General features: G+C 33.1%; 1 protein-coding gene across 1 annotated transcript in view; it reads left to right on the forward strand.

Moving 5' to 3' along the window:
- Positions 1-15,929, forward strand: part of LOC139523929 (uncharacterized) — a 94,329-nt gene that overhangs the window by 32,364 nt on the left and 46,036 nt on the right. Inside the window, exons 20-25 of the mRNA XM_071318358.1 lie at positions 9,374-9,663; positions 10,552-10,618; positions 10,891-11,153; positions 12,015-12,081; positions 12,527-12,774; positions 13,195-13,261. Coding sequence (XP_071174459.1) covers positions 9,374-9,663; positions 10,552-10,618; positions 10,891-11,153; positions 12,015-12,081; positions 12,527-12,774; positions 13,195-13,261 — 1,002 coding nt within the window. The remainder of the gene's footprint in view (positions 1-9,373; positions 9,664-10,551; positions 10,619-10,890; positions 11,154-12,014; positions 12,082-12,526; positions 12,775-13,194; positions 13,262-15,929) is intronic.

Here is a 15,929-nt window from a genome sequence, read left to right on the forward strand (position 1 = left end):
TACTTAATGTCCAGAATCCACAAAGCATGCACAATGTCAAGTTTGCATTAAATCAGTAAGTAGTATTTGATAAGTGGGTTACTAGCAGTAAAATCTTTGGGAGAATGCTTAACTGTCTTTGGATGACTGGGTTCAAAAACCACCAGATTACAATTTTTCTTATTGAAAGTGGTCCATTCTTCATGTTATACCCTCAATCTAAAATTGCTAGAACTGTTTGGATCTTTGTGATACATACTTCTTGTTTATGGTTACTTTAAATTTTTCCACATGTAGACCAATTATTTTTGTCTCTCTTTTCTCAAACTATTTAATGAACAGAATTACTTCATATTTGGTCAGCAGCTTAACTGATGAGTTGGGCTCTTATTTGCTCTGTCTGAGACGTACTTCCAGTTTGCAGAAACTTTGAATTAAGTGTTGGGGTTAGCTCAGTCATTTCAAAATAAAGTACAATTCCGAATAGGAACTTTTTAAAAAGTAAAGTGGTTTGAATACAAATTATATTTAAAGAACTGAAAACACATTGCTTTTCGAACATATTCCCAAATTATGCAATCTTATCGACACCTGAAAATTTTTTTTTTTTAAATATTGTGCCAGATGGTGTTCGATTTTGTCCATCCTGTTACTTTTTTCAAATGTCAGAAAACATGATATTTAAAAAGAATATATCTAATCAAAGTATGTATCGTACTTATATAACAGTGTACATTTGACATCCCATTTCTGCAGATAGTCGGTTCGTTCAGAAAAATCATCATTTTTTTAATTTTCTAAAAGATCTTACAAAAAAAGGTTTGGTAAACTTGGCAGCACAAATCGACTAGTATGTCCCTTTTAAATAGTATTAAATGGAAACTTACCCAAATGATCAGTTATGTTCAAAGTAAAAATTATTTTACACATTTTTGAAGGTAACAGGAACGAACAATGGCAGTAACAGGAAAGACAAGGAAGTAACAGTAAAGACAAAAAACTGTTGGTCACACAAATCAATAAAAAAAACTTTGGGGGATTTACTACGGATACAAAACCAAACAAATAACAAAAACTGGTTGATTTGTATTCGCTGTTTCATCGCTTACCCTGAAGTAAGAGCAATACCTGGTTGGCCCGAAGTCATAAAAATGGGTAAAGATAAAGTGACATGTCATTTTGTGAGTTCAGTGCTTTTACAATTTTGCTCAGTATGTTGGCCTTTATCTCGTTATGTAAATCTCATCCTGAATATGCATTTAAATGTAAATGGGCGCTTACCAATTACCAATCTGACCTTCTGTCATACCATCGTAGAGAAAGTATACATTATAGGAGTAAAAACCAAAACTAATTTCATCTTTTTAAACTTTAAAGTAAAACTTGTTAAAAGAACGCAACAAAACATTTGAAGAACATTTTCGATTGTCGATGATTAATATTGTAATCTTGACAAGGTTTTTGTCCATATTTCCGGATCCACTTCATAATTACTGGAAGACCCTTTGATTTTCTTTGGCTTTGAAATAATGGCCAATATTCTTGAGTAGTTGTACCAGCACTTGTCTTTTACAGCTTTTGGCCAATAAAATACATTCTTCTTTATATCTCTTTCAAGCCTTTGCATGCATACCACATATACATCTGAAGAATCTACGTCTTCCACATACCCTGGATATGGTGTGCTTTCATAGTCTACAATAACATACTTGTGAAGACAATTGTTAGCGTCAGGGATGATTTCAACAGGCTCCAATAAGGGCACAAAGTGGTTTGGAACCCAGTAGTTATTGTTCATATCGAGGCGAGTTGATGTCCACATAATATACAACGGTTTGTCGGAATCTTTTTCCATTGGCTCTATTCTCCGATAAAGATCTTTCCGTACGTTAGGATTCCCTTTTTTAGCTCACCTGGCCCGAAGGGCCAAGTGAGCTTTTCCCATCACTTGGCGTCCGTCGTCCGTCGTCCGTCGTCCGTCGTCCGTCGTCGTCGTCGTCGTCCGTCGTCGTTAACTTTTACAAAAATCTTCTCCTCTGAAACTACTGGACCAAATTAAACCAAACTTGGCCACAATCATCATTGGGGTATCTAGTTTAAAAAATGTGTGGCATGACCCCGCCAACCAACCAAGATGGCCGCCATGGCTAAAAATAGAACATAGGGGTAAAATGCAGTTTTTGGCTTATAACTCAAAAACCAAAGCATTTAGAGCAAATCTGACATGGGGTAAAATTGTTTATCAGGTCTAGATCTATCTGCCCTCAAATTTTCAGATGAATCCGACAACCCGTTGTTGGGTTGCTGCCCCTGAATTGGTAATTTTAGTGAATTTTTGCTGTTTTTGGTTATTATCTTGAATATTATTATAGATAGAGATAAACTGTAAACAGCAATAATGTTCAGCAAAGTAAGATTTACAAATAAGTCAACATGACCGAAATGGTCAGTTGACCCCTTTAGGAGTTATTGCCCTTTATAGTCAATTTTTAACCATTTTTCGTAAATCTTAGTAATCGTTTACAAAAATCTTCTCCTCTGAAACTACTGGTCCAAATTAAACCAAACTTGGCCACAATCATCATTGGGATAGATAGTTTAAAAAATGTGTGACGTGACCCTGCCAACCAACCAAGATGGCCGCCACAGCTAAAAATAGAACATAGGGGTAAAATTCAGTTTTTGGCTTATAACTCAAAAACAAAAGCATTTAGAGCATATCTGACATGGGGGTAAAATTGTTTATCAGGTCAAGATCTATCTGCCCTGAAATTTTCAGATGAATCGAACAACCTGTTGTTGGGTTGCTGCCCCTGAATCGGTAATTTTAAGGAAATTTTGCTGTTTTTGGTTATTATCTTGAAAATTATTATAGATAGAGATAAACTGTAAACAGCAATAATGTTCAGCAAAGTAAGATTTACAAATAAGTCAACATGACCGAAATGGTCAGTTGACCCCTTTAGGAGTTATTGCCCTTTATAGTCAATTTTTAACCATTTTTCGTAAATCTTAGTAATCGTTTACAAAAATCTTCTCCTCTGAAACTACTGGTCCAAATTAAACCAAACTTGGCCACAATCATCATTGGGATAGATAGTTTAAAAAATGTGTGACGTGACCCTGCCAACCAACCAAGATGGCCGCCACAGCTAAAAATAGAACATAGGGGTAAAATTCAGTTTTTGGCTTATAACTCAAAAACAAAAGCATTTAGAGCATATCTGACATGGGGTAAAATTGTTTATCAGGTCAAGATCTATCTGCCCTGAAATTTTCAGATGAATCGAACAACCTGTTGTTGGGTTGCTGCCCCTGAATCGGTAATTTTAAGGAAATTTTGCTGTTTTTGGTTATTATCTTGAAAATTATTATAGATAGAGATAAACTGTAAACAGCAATAATGTTCAGCAAAGTAAGATTTACAAATAAGTTAACATGACCGAAATGGTCAGTTGACCCCTTTAGGAGTTATTGCCCTTTATAGTCAATTTTTAACCATTTTTCGTAAATCTTAGTAATCTTTTACAAAAATCTTCTCCTCTGAAACTACTGGGTCAAATTAAACCAAACTTGGCCACAATCATCATTGGGACAGATAGTTTAAAAAATGTGTGGCGTGACCCTGCCAACCAACCAAGATGGCCGCCACAGCTAAAAATAGAACATAGGGGTAAAATTCAGTTTTTGGCTTATAACTCAAAAACCAAAGCATTTAAAGCAAATCTGACATGGGGTAAAATTGTTTATCAGGTCAAGATCTATCTGCCCTGAAATTTTCAGATGAATCGAACAACCTGTTGTTGGGTTGCTGCCCCTGAATCGGTAATTTTAAGGAAATTTTGCTGTTTTTGGTTATTATCTTGAAAATTATTATAGATAGAGATAAACTGTAAACAGCAATAATGTTCAGCAAAGTAAGATTTACAAATAAGTTAACATGACCGAAATGGTCAGTTGACCCCTTTAGGAGTTATTGCCCTTTATAGTCAATTTTTAACCATTTTTCGTAAATCTTAGTAATCTTTTACAAAAATCTTCTCCTCTGAAACTACTGGGTCAAATTAAACCAAACTTGGCCACAATCATCATTGGGACAGATAGTTTAAAAAATGTGTGGCGTGACCCTGTCAACCAACATAGATGGCCGCCACAGCTAAAAATAGAACATAGGGGTAAAATGCAGTTTCTGGCTTATAACTCAAAAACCAAAGCATTTAAAGCAAATCTGACATGGGGTAAAATTGTTTATCAGGTCAAGATCTATCTGCCCTGAAATTTTCAGATGAATCGAACAACCTGTTGTTAGGTTGCTGCCCCTGAATCGGTAATTTTAAGGAAATTTTGCTGTTTTTGGTTATTATCTTGAATATTAGTATAGATAGAGATAAACTGTAAACAGCAATAATGTTCAGCAAAGTAAGATTTACAAATAAGTTAACATGACTGAAATGGTCAGTTGACCCCTTTAGGAGTTATTGCCCTTTATAGTCAATTTTTAACCATTTTTCGTAAATCTTAGTAATCTTTTACAAAAATCTTCTCCTCTGAAACTACTGGGCCAAGTTCATTATAGATAGAGATAATTGTAAGCAGCAAGAATGTTCAGTAAAGTAAGATGTACAAACACATCACCATCACCAAAACACAATTTTGTCATGAATCCATCTGCTTCCTTTGTTTAATATTCACATAGACCAAGGTGAGCGACACAGGCTCTTTAGAGCCTCTAGTTTTGTTATTATCTTGAATATTATTATAGATAGGGATAAACTGTAAACAGCAATAATGTACAGCAAAGTAAGAACTAAAAATAAGTCAGTATGACCAAAATAGTCAATTGACCCCCTAAGGAGTTATTGCCCTTCATAGTCAATTTTTAACAATTTTCTTAAAATTTGAAGATTTTCAATAACATTTTCCACAGAAAGTACTGTTATAGATAGAGGTAATTGTAAGCAGCAAGAATGTTTAGTAAAGTAAGATCTACAAACACATCACCATCACCAAAACACAATTTTGTCATGAATCCATCTGTGTCCATTGTTTAATATTCACATAGACCAAGGTGAGCGACACAGGCTCTTTAGAGCCTCTAGTTTGGATACACTGACACTATTGGCCTTCTAATAACACTTGCCAGAGCAAAAATCTGCCATATGCCCATGTATGTTTTGGAATTTCTTATCTGCATTATCTCTCTCTCATATATATCTTCAATTGATCTTTCCGTCAATACAACGCCATGGGTGTATTCATCAGAATACATTGCGAAACTTTTTAGAATGTTTTTATTCTGGTCATCGGTTCCAAAAGCATTTGACAAGTAGTTTTTATCTAGATAAAACTTTTTGTTTAGAGATAGTTCTTTTATGATATGAGCTCGGATTTCATCGGCATAAGAATCGTTTCCAAAAACAAAAACACTTCCGCATGCTGGAAGGCAGTTCCCATCAGCTCTGACCTGTACTGGAAATAGAGTTTTGTCGGTGCAGACGTCATCTGGAAATAGTTTCATGGATCTGTTGTCAATAGCAAAGTTATCTTTTTCAATAAACCGATCTTTTCCATGCAAAGTTTCTGTAATAGATTCCAAACAAGTAATTTGCAAATGTTCGAAAGATCCACATTGTTGCAATGTTTGCAAAAGACTTGAATTCTTGTTTTGACAGGTTTTGTCCTTTTCCATTTTTCTCTGTAATATAACATCTTTTTTATAAGAATTCTTGATTTCCAAATTTAAATCTGTATAAGGTGTTGATGTAGATACCAGTGGTTCAGATTTATTAATCAATTTTGCTTCATCTGTACCTCCACCTGCAGAAAATTCAAACGAATCACAAAGATGGTCAGAGCAATGAACATCAATGCAGCTTATGCCTCTATACCTTAGCTTTCTCTCTGATTCGGTGAAGATTTGGTGTATTTTCATCGTACCTGGAATAGTTTTCAATGGTATAGGAATTCTTTTGTCTACTTCTAAAACGTCAGGCTCCTTAACTTCGTAAAGCTTGATTTTTGTACCAGTCTCAATCGACTTGATAAATGCATCTGCTGTCAATATATCTGCTCCAAAGCTAACTTGTCTATCTGCTGATCGTTTAATCGATCCTCCTATGCCATCTGGTATTCCCTTCCCATGTCCTGCTTCGTGGAAGTTCCAGCAAGCACCAGTAAACCCAAGCTCAAATGGCATGGTTGAAAGAAGATAGAAATTAATTTTCTGTCTGTACTGACTTGTAGGTCCATCGCTGTAAAAATGCAAGTACTCTACAAATGGATACAGATCTTTGATTTCATTTAAAATAGGTAGCATGTATGCCCATATACTTTGAGGGTCATGTCTGAGGGAATCTGACACTCCACAAAATGAACGGATAGTATCCATATCTTTTGTAACATAGTAGCCAGTATGAAGGGAAATTTGTGGTAATGATGCTCCAAAATGCATCGACTGAATTTCCTTTGACATCTTGCAAGAGTAGTTCTCTGAGAAGTCTACATGAATCAAACATTCAGTTTGACTTAAAGTTTCTTTGAGAGTTTTGTAATGTTTATACTGATTTTTGATATTGAACAGATGGCGACTGTACGAGGGTCTTAATAACTCATGAAGTTTTTCTGTTGCCTTTTCGATAGAAGCACTTTCTTTTTCCTTCACCGTGACGCTCAATTCTTTTTCGTCCCCACCTTTGAAGGTCTTTTTGATCTTTTTAGTTTGCCATTGAGACCAGGTTACTTCATCATTCTTGTCCTCTACTGTTAGTTTGACAGTCGATTGCTTACAGTCTAGACAATTACCATACATACAATCAAGATTATCCATGGAACATACTGTTTCTTTAACTAAACTTTCTAAGTTTGCAGTCTCAACAATTTTTGCTTTCTTAAGACAATCTGCAATCAATCCTACGTTTTCGCAACATTTACAAAGGCAAGTTTCTCTTTCTTTTTCTGTTGCTTTTCTAATCCAGTAAGGCTTTAGTGTCCAGAAAGTTATAAAGCCTATCTTATCATTGTTTTCTGCTTTAAATTTGACAAAAAGATTCGAAAGTGTGTCGTTCAGGAATCTAATTTGTTTTTTTATTTTATTCACAGTTTTTGTCTTCTTTTTATCAGTGGTAATTCTGGAATTGTCATCTCTCTCGAAAAAGGCCTTTACTGTTCCTCTAAGGTTGGCTGATATTGTTTGTTTTGACTTTCTTTTCCTTTTACTTTGGTTTGTCACTTGAATTTGGCTATGGGCAAACTTCGTCAGTTTATACTTTCGGAATAACTTGCCCCTGAGAATTTCCAAGATTGACTTCTTCATCGATCTATTTTTCTCACAGCTGTTTTGCATTTCATTAATAAGAACATGGTGAAAGTCTAAAGTTTTTCGAACAGACTTAAAGTTCCTTGATGCATGTTTAAACAGCCGTTTTGTCCTGCTTCGTGGTGTTTCTAGTTTTTTATTTTCTATCAAATTCATCTTATTTTTTTCTCTCTTTAACCTCATTCTGTACATTTGCACTCTTCTGTTTGACTCTTCAAGTTTTCTTATCAGTAATTTGTTTTTTCTGTAAACTTTAGCTTTTTCTCTTTTTCTTTTCCTCTTGCTTGCAATATTCTGTCTCGACGGTCCTGGAACATTTTCTTGTAAGGCAACTGGTACGCCCTCTTCTTGAACAGCTTGTTCATCGTTAGTATGAGGGGATCCAGGGGGTGTTAAAATATTCTTCATATTGGTTTGTCTCTTTCGTAGATCCCTTTTGTAATTTTTCCAATATTTTCTCTTGGAACGAAGTTCTCGTTTAGTCATTTCATCTCTATTTTTTTTCTTCCCTACACCCTTGAGCATCTTGTATCTTTCTCTTTCATTTCTTAAATATTGTTCACGTCTAGAAGGGTCAGTATCTCTTTTAAGCCTGTAACGACGCTGTTTCTCGGCCTGAGATAGTACCATGACTACAAGAAAGAAATACAAAATTGGTTATTATATTTTATTACAAAATATCACACTGAAGCAATATTGGTTAAATCTGAGGTTAAAAATAAAGAAGTTACAAAGCAGAGCAAAAACCATTGACCAAGAATAAATATGTAACAATTTAAGTTCATATACTAGAATAAATATCTAAGACTTTATCACAAACGATGAAGTATATCAAAAGATTATTGAAAAAAACCAATGCAAATTTAATATGACACGCTTAATGGTTGTACGGTAATATCGGCGACTGAACTTTCATTTATAGTTGAAAATGATAAGACATCAATGGAGCCTACATATTGCAAGTTTCGAATGAATTTTACAAGTTTAAATCGCAGGTCATTGTTTTATTTTCCTGTACATTATCATATATAAATGTCTATCCTGTTACCAGTTTTGTCCATCCTGTTACCAATCAAGGAAACACATATTTTGTCCAAACAATATTTCGATATGAACGTACATTTCATAACATAATGTACCGTATATTTATAAAAATCTAAAGTGTTAACTGTAAAATAATTATTGAGGATCATTTTAAGCAGCATTTTGACTTTTTTTTACAAAGAATGTTTATCTTTTAACTTTTTTGTCCTTCCTGTTACCATTTGTGTCCTTCCTGTTACTATTTTCTTGGTAACAGGAAGGACAGTAACAGGATGGAAAAATTATAGCATAACCCGAATCTATTATAAAATAGTCGCTCCCTCATAACTGATGCAGTGTTTTTATACTTCCGGACCATGCATACGTTACGATAACACGTTTTATTAGTATATTGCAATTAAAAATTATAAAATAATAGGTAACATTAAAGACATAATAAAAAGGTACGCATAAATCAGTACTTACCGATCTTTCGAATTTGATAGCCAAACGTTTTCCCTTTTAAATCTTCACGCTGCCGTTATGTCCTGGATCAACGTCTATGACGTCACACTAAAAGACTTCCGTTTTTGAAGGGAGAAACTATTTTTTTTTCGTAAACAAGTAAATAGTAACAGGAAGGACAAATATTCACGAACAGATATTCTAGTTACTGAGGAATATTTGTGTTCATGATTTTAACCATGGAAAGTTATTTTTCTTAAAGTTATGATGTTACTGAATAAAAAAATCATCCTTTTGATCATGCAAAAGCTATTTTAATTACAGATTATTTAAATGAAAAAGTAAGATAGCAAATATGAACACATGGAAATTGGCAAATTTTCATACTTCAACATTTATAAAAAAATAAATAAAATTTCTGCACACTAATATTTGCACTTACTATCTTGCAATATGTGTAACGTATAATGTTAAACAGAAAAATGATGAAAAACAAACAAATTAAACGGATAATAGACAATAACCGAAAAATGTACATTTTTTTGAAATGACTGAGCTAAGCACAAGATCATGAATGTTCTTTTTTTTCAGAGAAGCATGGCGAGTGGTATTTTTCTTGACTGACACTGATGTAACTAATGGAAACAGAACAGTAGTAATTAAATCAGAGTTTTCCAAACCAATAACCGAGTTGTTATTGTACCAGACGTTACCATGGACTGGTTTGAATGGATTGGAGTATAAACTTTATACTGAAGCCAGATCACAGAGGATCCTGTATAAAAATCATCATTTTAATATGCTGCTATCAAGAGAGGTGTCAGTGTTTGACTGGAAACGGATTGAAGCTGATCTCAGAGTGATATGGTGCAAACATCTAGGTATAGTTAACTAAGATTAAATTTTGTAACACTAATTGTTATACATAGGTTTTAACTTTAATTCATGTTTTTTTATCGAAATGGTTACTTGTTATTCCTAAAAACAATCTCTAATGACTGAAACACTTCTTCTTTAAATGTGATTAAATCATGAAAATTGAAATATCTAAGATGTTTACCTGAAAATTATTACTAGATTTATTTCACTTGACTGGGTGGGATTTTAGAAGTTAGCATATTTAAGACCAGTCCATCTATAGATAGGAGTTTTGGGATAAACTCATCAATGAAGTGTCAAGTTGTTCATCCAATATCATACACTCAATTGTTTTATATAATGATTGGTGACACTGATAATGATTAGATTTCAATAACAATTATAACGGCAATCATCCTTATCACACACATCTTCAAATAGACAGTCCTTATGCAAATTAAAACGTAAGCTCCGCCTGATCAGTTGAAATAACATTGGTGATACAAGACCCATAGGAAAAAAGCAGACATTTAATTATATATATTTATTTTAAGAATGCTTTCTTCCTATTCAAACTGTTAGCAGAGAAAATTGTTCTATCAAAAGTATAGAGTGAATTACATTCTTTGGATATTGACAGGGAAAAAGGACTCGCCTCTTAATCCCAAAAACAAGAAATTTAATAGTGAGAAAATTATTTAAAAATATGGAAACTCCTAGCTAGTATAAAAATGTATTGTTGAAGCAGGTGTTGATATGAAATTTAGCAGTATGGGCTGTGATATAACTTTAAATCCCTGTTACTTTGATGTATATACTCATGTATCCCAACTACTCAATTTACTTCAAATAAATATGTCTAATGAATTAAAAGTGTCCATTTTATTTTATTTTTATTTCTTACATTGCAGGATGTAAAGATAGCACTAGTATTTCTATTACAATAACAGAGCAGGAGAAATATGTGGACATTTCTGGGTAAAATTATATTTTGTTATTATATTCAAATTTACAGCTACCAGAATTATGATAATAACTGAAGAATACTTTTAAGTAAAAACCATTTTGAATCCCTGAGAATATAGAGTTGAAAGTTATATTAGTAAAGCATAGTAGCAAATATTGATTACATAAGTTTAGTCTGTTGTAAATGATATTTTCAAAACAATGTCTGCTATAAAAAAAAACATCTATACTTTAGTATTCACATCTTGAATTTCCAGTAGTAATTTGTGAATCTTTCTTTTCAGAAACTTCTACTGGAATCTTGTATACTTTGTGATGGAACATGGCAGTGTTATAGATTCTAGACGTTACCATAAAATATCTGTAACCAAGGATATGTTTAAATGGACCAATCAATATCGAGGATTGTATGAGGTTGTTGTTCACAGGCCTGTTACTATGTGGAAGTTTTCATATGGCTTTCATCTCTACACTGACTACCCAGTAACAAGCAATATCAATTATCTAAAAGAAGCTTTACGCAAAGTCTGGTATTTTAAAGGAATAGGTAAACTTGCTTTCAAATACACCTTATCGCTATTTGTCCGCCATTTCTGGATATCACACAGGTTCCTGTAAAATTTTGACGTCATAAAACAAAATATCTGACGCCACAATGGAAAAGTGATTGTTGTATGCGTCAAAAGTTCAAAGGGCCGGGTCAGCCTGGATTAGCAATAAAGTGTATTACAATGTTTCTTGTAAAAAAATCATTAGGGTGCTACCTCCTTTAACCTAAACTAATAGTTCAAGACTAATTGTACTAAAAGATGAGTACTAGTTTACATTCATCATTGACCCTTGACACTTGCTTTTTGAGCTCTGTTGGGTCTAGATGTTTTGTATTGCTATGTTTTTATACTTCCTTGCATACACAGATTTAGTAATTAAGGAAATATTTTCTCTATTCTTCATGTTTAAGGGGAGATAATTTGAAATAATTCCTTTAATATTGCTACATGTTTATGGGATAATAAGTTGCAAACAGGACAGAAATAATATTGGTGAAATTATACAGATGTGGAACACTAAACTGAGGATGTGCAAACAGGAAAATGATTCCACATGTTAAAGGGAAGAAATTATACTTACTTCAATTTTGCAATTTGCAATAATAATGTATCACAATCACAACTCATTAACATCTAGATGGATATTGATGAAACTAACAAAAGATTTAGCATATAAGAATACTATTTCTGTACATATATATCAAAAGCATCTGTCTTGAAGAAGTCTGAAAACTTGTGTTTTGCTCCATTTTTGTGTGTGTTAAATTGTTTATAAAAATATAATTCCACATTTCTTACATGCATATTTAAAAAAAAAAAGAATTTTATGATGTTAGATATTTGTTTTAATTTTTCAGTTTCTGAAAATTGCAAGTGTTTACAGATTGACACAGTCCATCAGCGACTTGTTACTGATATTACAGGGTAAGTATGATGTAGGGATCAAATTCAATGTATTATTCAAATGGGGCTGCTCTGTAAATTATTTTTAAGTGTGTTCCAGAAAGGTTTGGTAACTCATCATGACATGATAATTTTAAATTAGACCAAGCATTTGATATTTGTATGTTTTGGTTAGCTAGTTCATAGGTTAAAAGCAGCATAGCTAGCTGAATGCCTCACATACTTAAATAAGCAGTTGTTTTAACTCAGAATTGAGAGGGGTACAATTGGCTGTATTCCTCACATATCTGAAAGTCATTTCCATTGTAGAACTTTGGCTATAGTTTTGACAATATAACAATTACGGCAATACAATTGAGAATGGTATCATCTTTATAGTTTAGTAAAGTGAATACTTTCCAACACATATCACATGTTGTTCATGTTGTTTAATCAATTGATCTGAGTTCACTTCTTTTTATTACAGGAAAACAATGTGGGAACTGAACTACTTTATCCGCATCAATGGCCGCTTGGTTCACTCTACCACATGGCCTCGTATTGATCCAGCGACGATTGACATCAGTTCACAGAAATCATTTAAGTTCCTAACAAACATCGATACCAAACTGTTTGTCAACCTGATGTCATTCTACTCTAACTACAAATTGTCTAAGAAAGATATAACCAAAGTGGAAAGGGAGTTAATTACCAAGTTTGTAGAGAAAAATGTCGGTAGGTAATGGCTAATGATAAGTTCTGTGATATTGAACAAGACAACTTTTATAGATTTCACATTTAAGCTAAATGAAATTTGAGCAATTTTTTATCTGAGAGAATTCCTGAAATAAAATGTATCTTGTTCAGCCATTATACCTTTTAATTTTGCTGCTGTATAGTATATTATTAGTTGATAATTGTTTCATGTAAACCAATTTATTTTTGCGGGTACTTTATTTCAAGTCAAGCCCTTTCTAACCCATTTTGTCGCAATTAAGTTTTGTGATTTTCAAAATTGTTTGACGTAGACAACGAGGAAAAATCCAAATTTCACATATGTATGATGATTGTATTCGCCAAATTTTTCTATAAATTTATCACTTGCAAAAATTATTTGGTTTACAGTAATTGACTTTTTTAATGCCTATTTTTCAGAATACAAGACATGCAGATGTGTATCGGTAAAAATAACATCTCAAGAACAAGTTGTGAACAGTAAAGGGTAAGATTCATCTTTTCTATTATTTAGAAAAGCAGGGAGTTGCTGTTATTGATAAAAGAAAAATAAGTCAAAATTATTTTCTAAAAGAAGTCCTGGTAATGTAATCACACCATTGTTACATTGAGTTTTTTTTAACTGAAATAACAATAAAAGAAACATGTTTGAAAAAAGTTTATGCTCATTACCAAGAAAGAATACTGAATTCAAACTAACAACCAATTGCAAGTATACTTTCAAATCTCTATACGTTCTGATAAAATGGTAAAACCCTTTCTTTTTAATTTTTAGCTCACCTGGCCCAAAAGGCCAAGTGAGCTTTTCTCATCACTTGGCGTCCGGTGTCCCTCGTTGTCCGGCGTCGTTAACTTTTACAAAAATCTTCTCCTCTGAAACTACTGGGTCAAATTTAACCAAACTTGGCCACAATCATCATTGGGGTATCTAGTTTAAAAGATGTGTCCGTTGACCCAGCCAACCAACCAAGATGGCCGCCATGGCTAAAAATAGAACATAGGAGTAAAATGTAGATTTTGGCTTATAACTCTGAAACCAAAGCATTTAGAGCAAATCTGAGATGGGGGTAAAATTGTTTAACAAGTCAAGATCTATCTGCCCTGAAATTTTCAGATGAATCGGACAACCGGTTGTTGGGTTGCTGCCCCTGAATTGGTAATTTTTAAGGAAATTTTGCTGTTTTTATACGCCCGTCGTCTTTTAGACGGGACGTATTATGGTATACCGTTGTCCGTCCGTCCGTCGTCAACACTTCGGACAATAACTCAAAAACACTTTCACCAATTTCCATGAAACTTAAGTGAATTGTTTATATCTATTGACGTAAGCTCCCTTTCGTTTTTTTTTAATTTCAGATTTTAAGTTTTGGATTTATGGGGCTCTATTCATAAAAAAGGGGGGGTTTCAACACTTCGGACATTAATTCAAAAAGGCTTTCACCAATGTACATGAAACTTTGGTGAATTGTTTATATCTATTGATGTAAGCTCCCTTTCAATTTTTATAAATTTCAGATTTTAAGTTTTGGATTTATGGGGCTTTATTCATAAAAAAAGAGGGATTTTCAACACTTCGGACACTAACTCAAAAAGGCTTTCACCAATGTCCATGAAACTTTGGTGAATTGTTTATATCTATTGATGTAAGCTCCCTTTCAATTTTTATAAATTTCAGATTTTACATTTCCGTGTTATGAATTTTTATGCTTAAAAAAGGGGGGATTTTCCAATTTTGGGACAATAACAAACACTTTAACAAAATTTTATGCAACTTTGATAAATTGTTTATATCTATTGACATAAGCTCCCTTTCCATTTTTATAAATTTTAGGTTTTACGTTTTCTTAAGTAATGAATTTTTATACTTAAAAAAGGGGGATTTTATGAAACTTTGGTGAATATATTAATGTAACATCCCTTTTGATTTGTATATATATTTCTAGTTGATCATATAAATTCATTTAAAGCATAAAAGACAAGTTAAAAGAGCAACGGGCGTATCATGCGCTAAAGCGCAGCCCTTTATTGGTTATTATCTTGAATATTATTTTAGATAGAGATAAACTGTAAACAGCAATATTGTTCTGCAAAGTAAGATCTACTAATAAGTCAACATGACCAAAATGGTCAGTTGACCCTTTAAGGAGTTATTGCCCTTTATAGGTTGCATTTCTGTAAATATTGACAATGCAATTTCCCATAGGAACTCCTTTTATGGCTAAAACTGTACCACTTTTACTATGAAGTTTTGAAAAAAATCTTATCCTAGAATTGAAAGTTCATTTGCACCACAATTTTTTTCAAAGGTCAAAATATAGGAATGTGCGGCATATTTTCAACGTTTATATGCCCTGAACTCAGAGTTTAAACTAACACTAATTTTCTTAACTACCCCTACCTCGAATGAAAGGTTACCACAGATTTCAATGAAAACAATATGCACATGTTTATTTACTGGTAACATTCCCAAGTTATGTCTCTGTGAGATGGAACACAGAGAGCATAACTGGGAACCAGTATGTAAACAAATACCCCATAAATAATATTCAGGAAGGATCTATGAGTTTCAATGACTGTGAAGAGTAAATATAAGCAGGTCTTAACAATTAAACTTACAAATATGCAAATATTATGAATTAATTTTGTATCCAGGACTTTAAGTCAACTATGCATACTGTAAACTGTGAATTTATGCTGAGTCATCATATTTAAGGCCCAGGATTCTATCAATCTTCATTAAATATTTATAAAACTTCATATTTGAGTTAATTTCTTTAAAATCTGTGAAATAAAGCAAATTTGGTTAAATTCTGAATGTTCCCCTTTTTCACCCTATATAGTCAATTTTTAACAATTTTCATAAATTTTGTAAATGTTTGTAAATTTTAAGAAAATATCTTCCTCGGAGACAGTAACTAATGGTCCAAGTTCATTATAGATAGAGATAATTGTAAGAAGCAAGAATGTTCAGTAAAGTAAGATGTACAAACACATCACCATTACCAAAACACAATTTTGTCATTAATCCATCTGTGTCCTTTCTTTAATATGCACATAGACCAAGGTGAGCGACACAGGCTCTTAAGAGCCTCTAGTTAATCTTGCCGCCCCCTGTTTTAAAAATATGCTATGGATTTATTACCCTCTGTGTAGCA

This window comes from Mytilus edulis, chromosome 1 (assembly GCF_963676685.1).
Source record: "Mytilus edulis chromosome 1, xbMytEdul2.2, whole genome shotgun sequence".
In the NCBI taxonomy this organism is placed as follows: domain Eukaryota; kingdom Metazoa; phylum Mollusca; class Bivalvia; order Mytilida; family Mytilidae; genus Mytilus; species Mytilus edulis.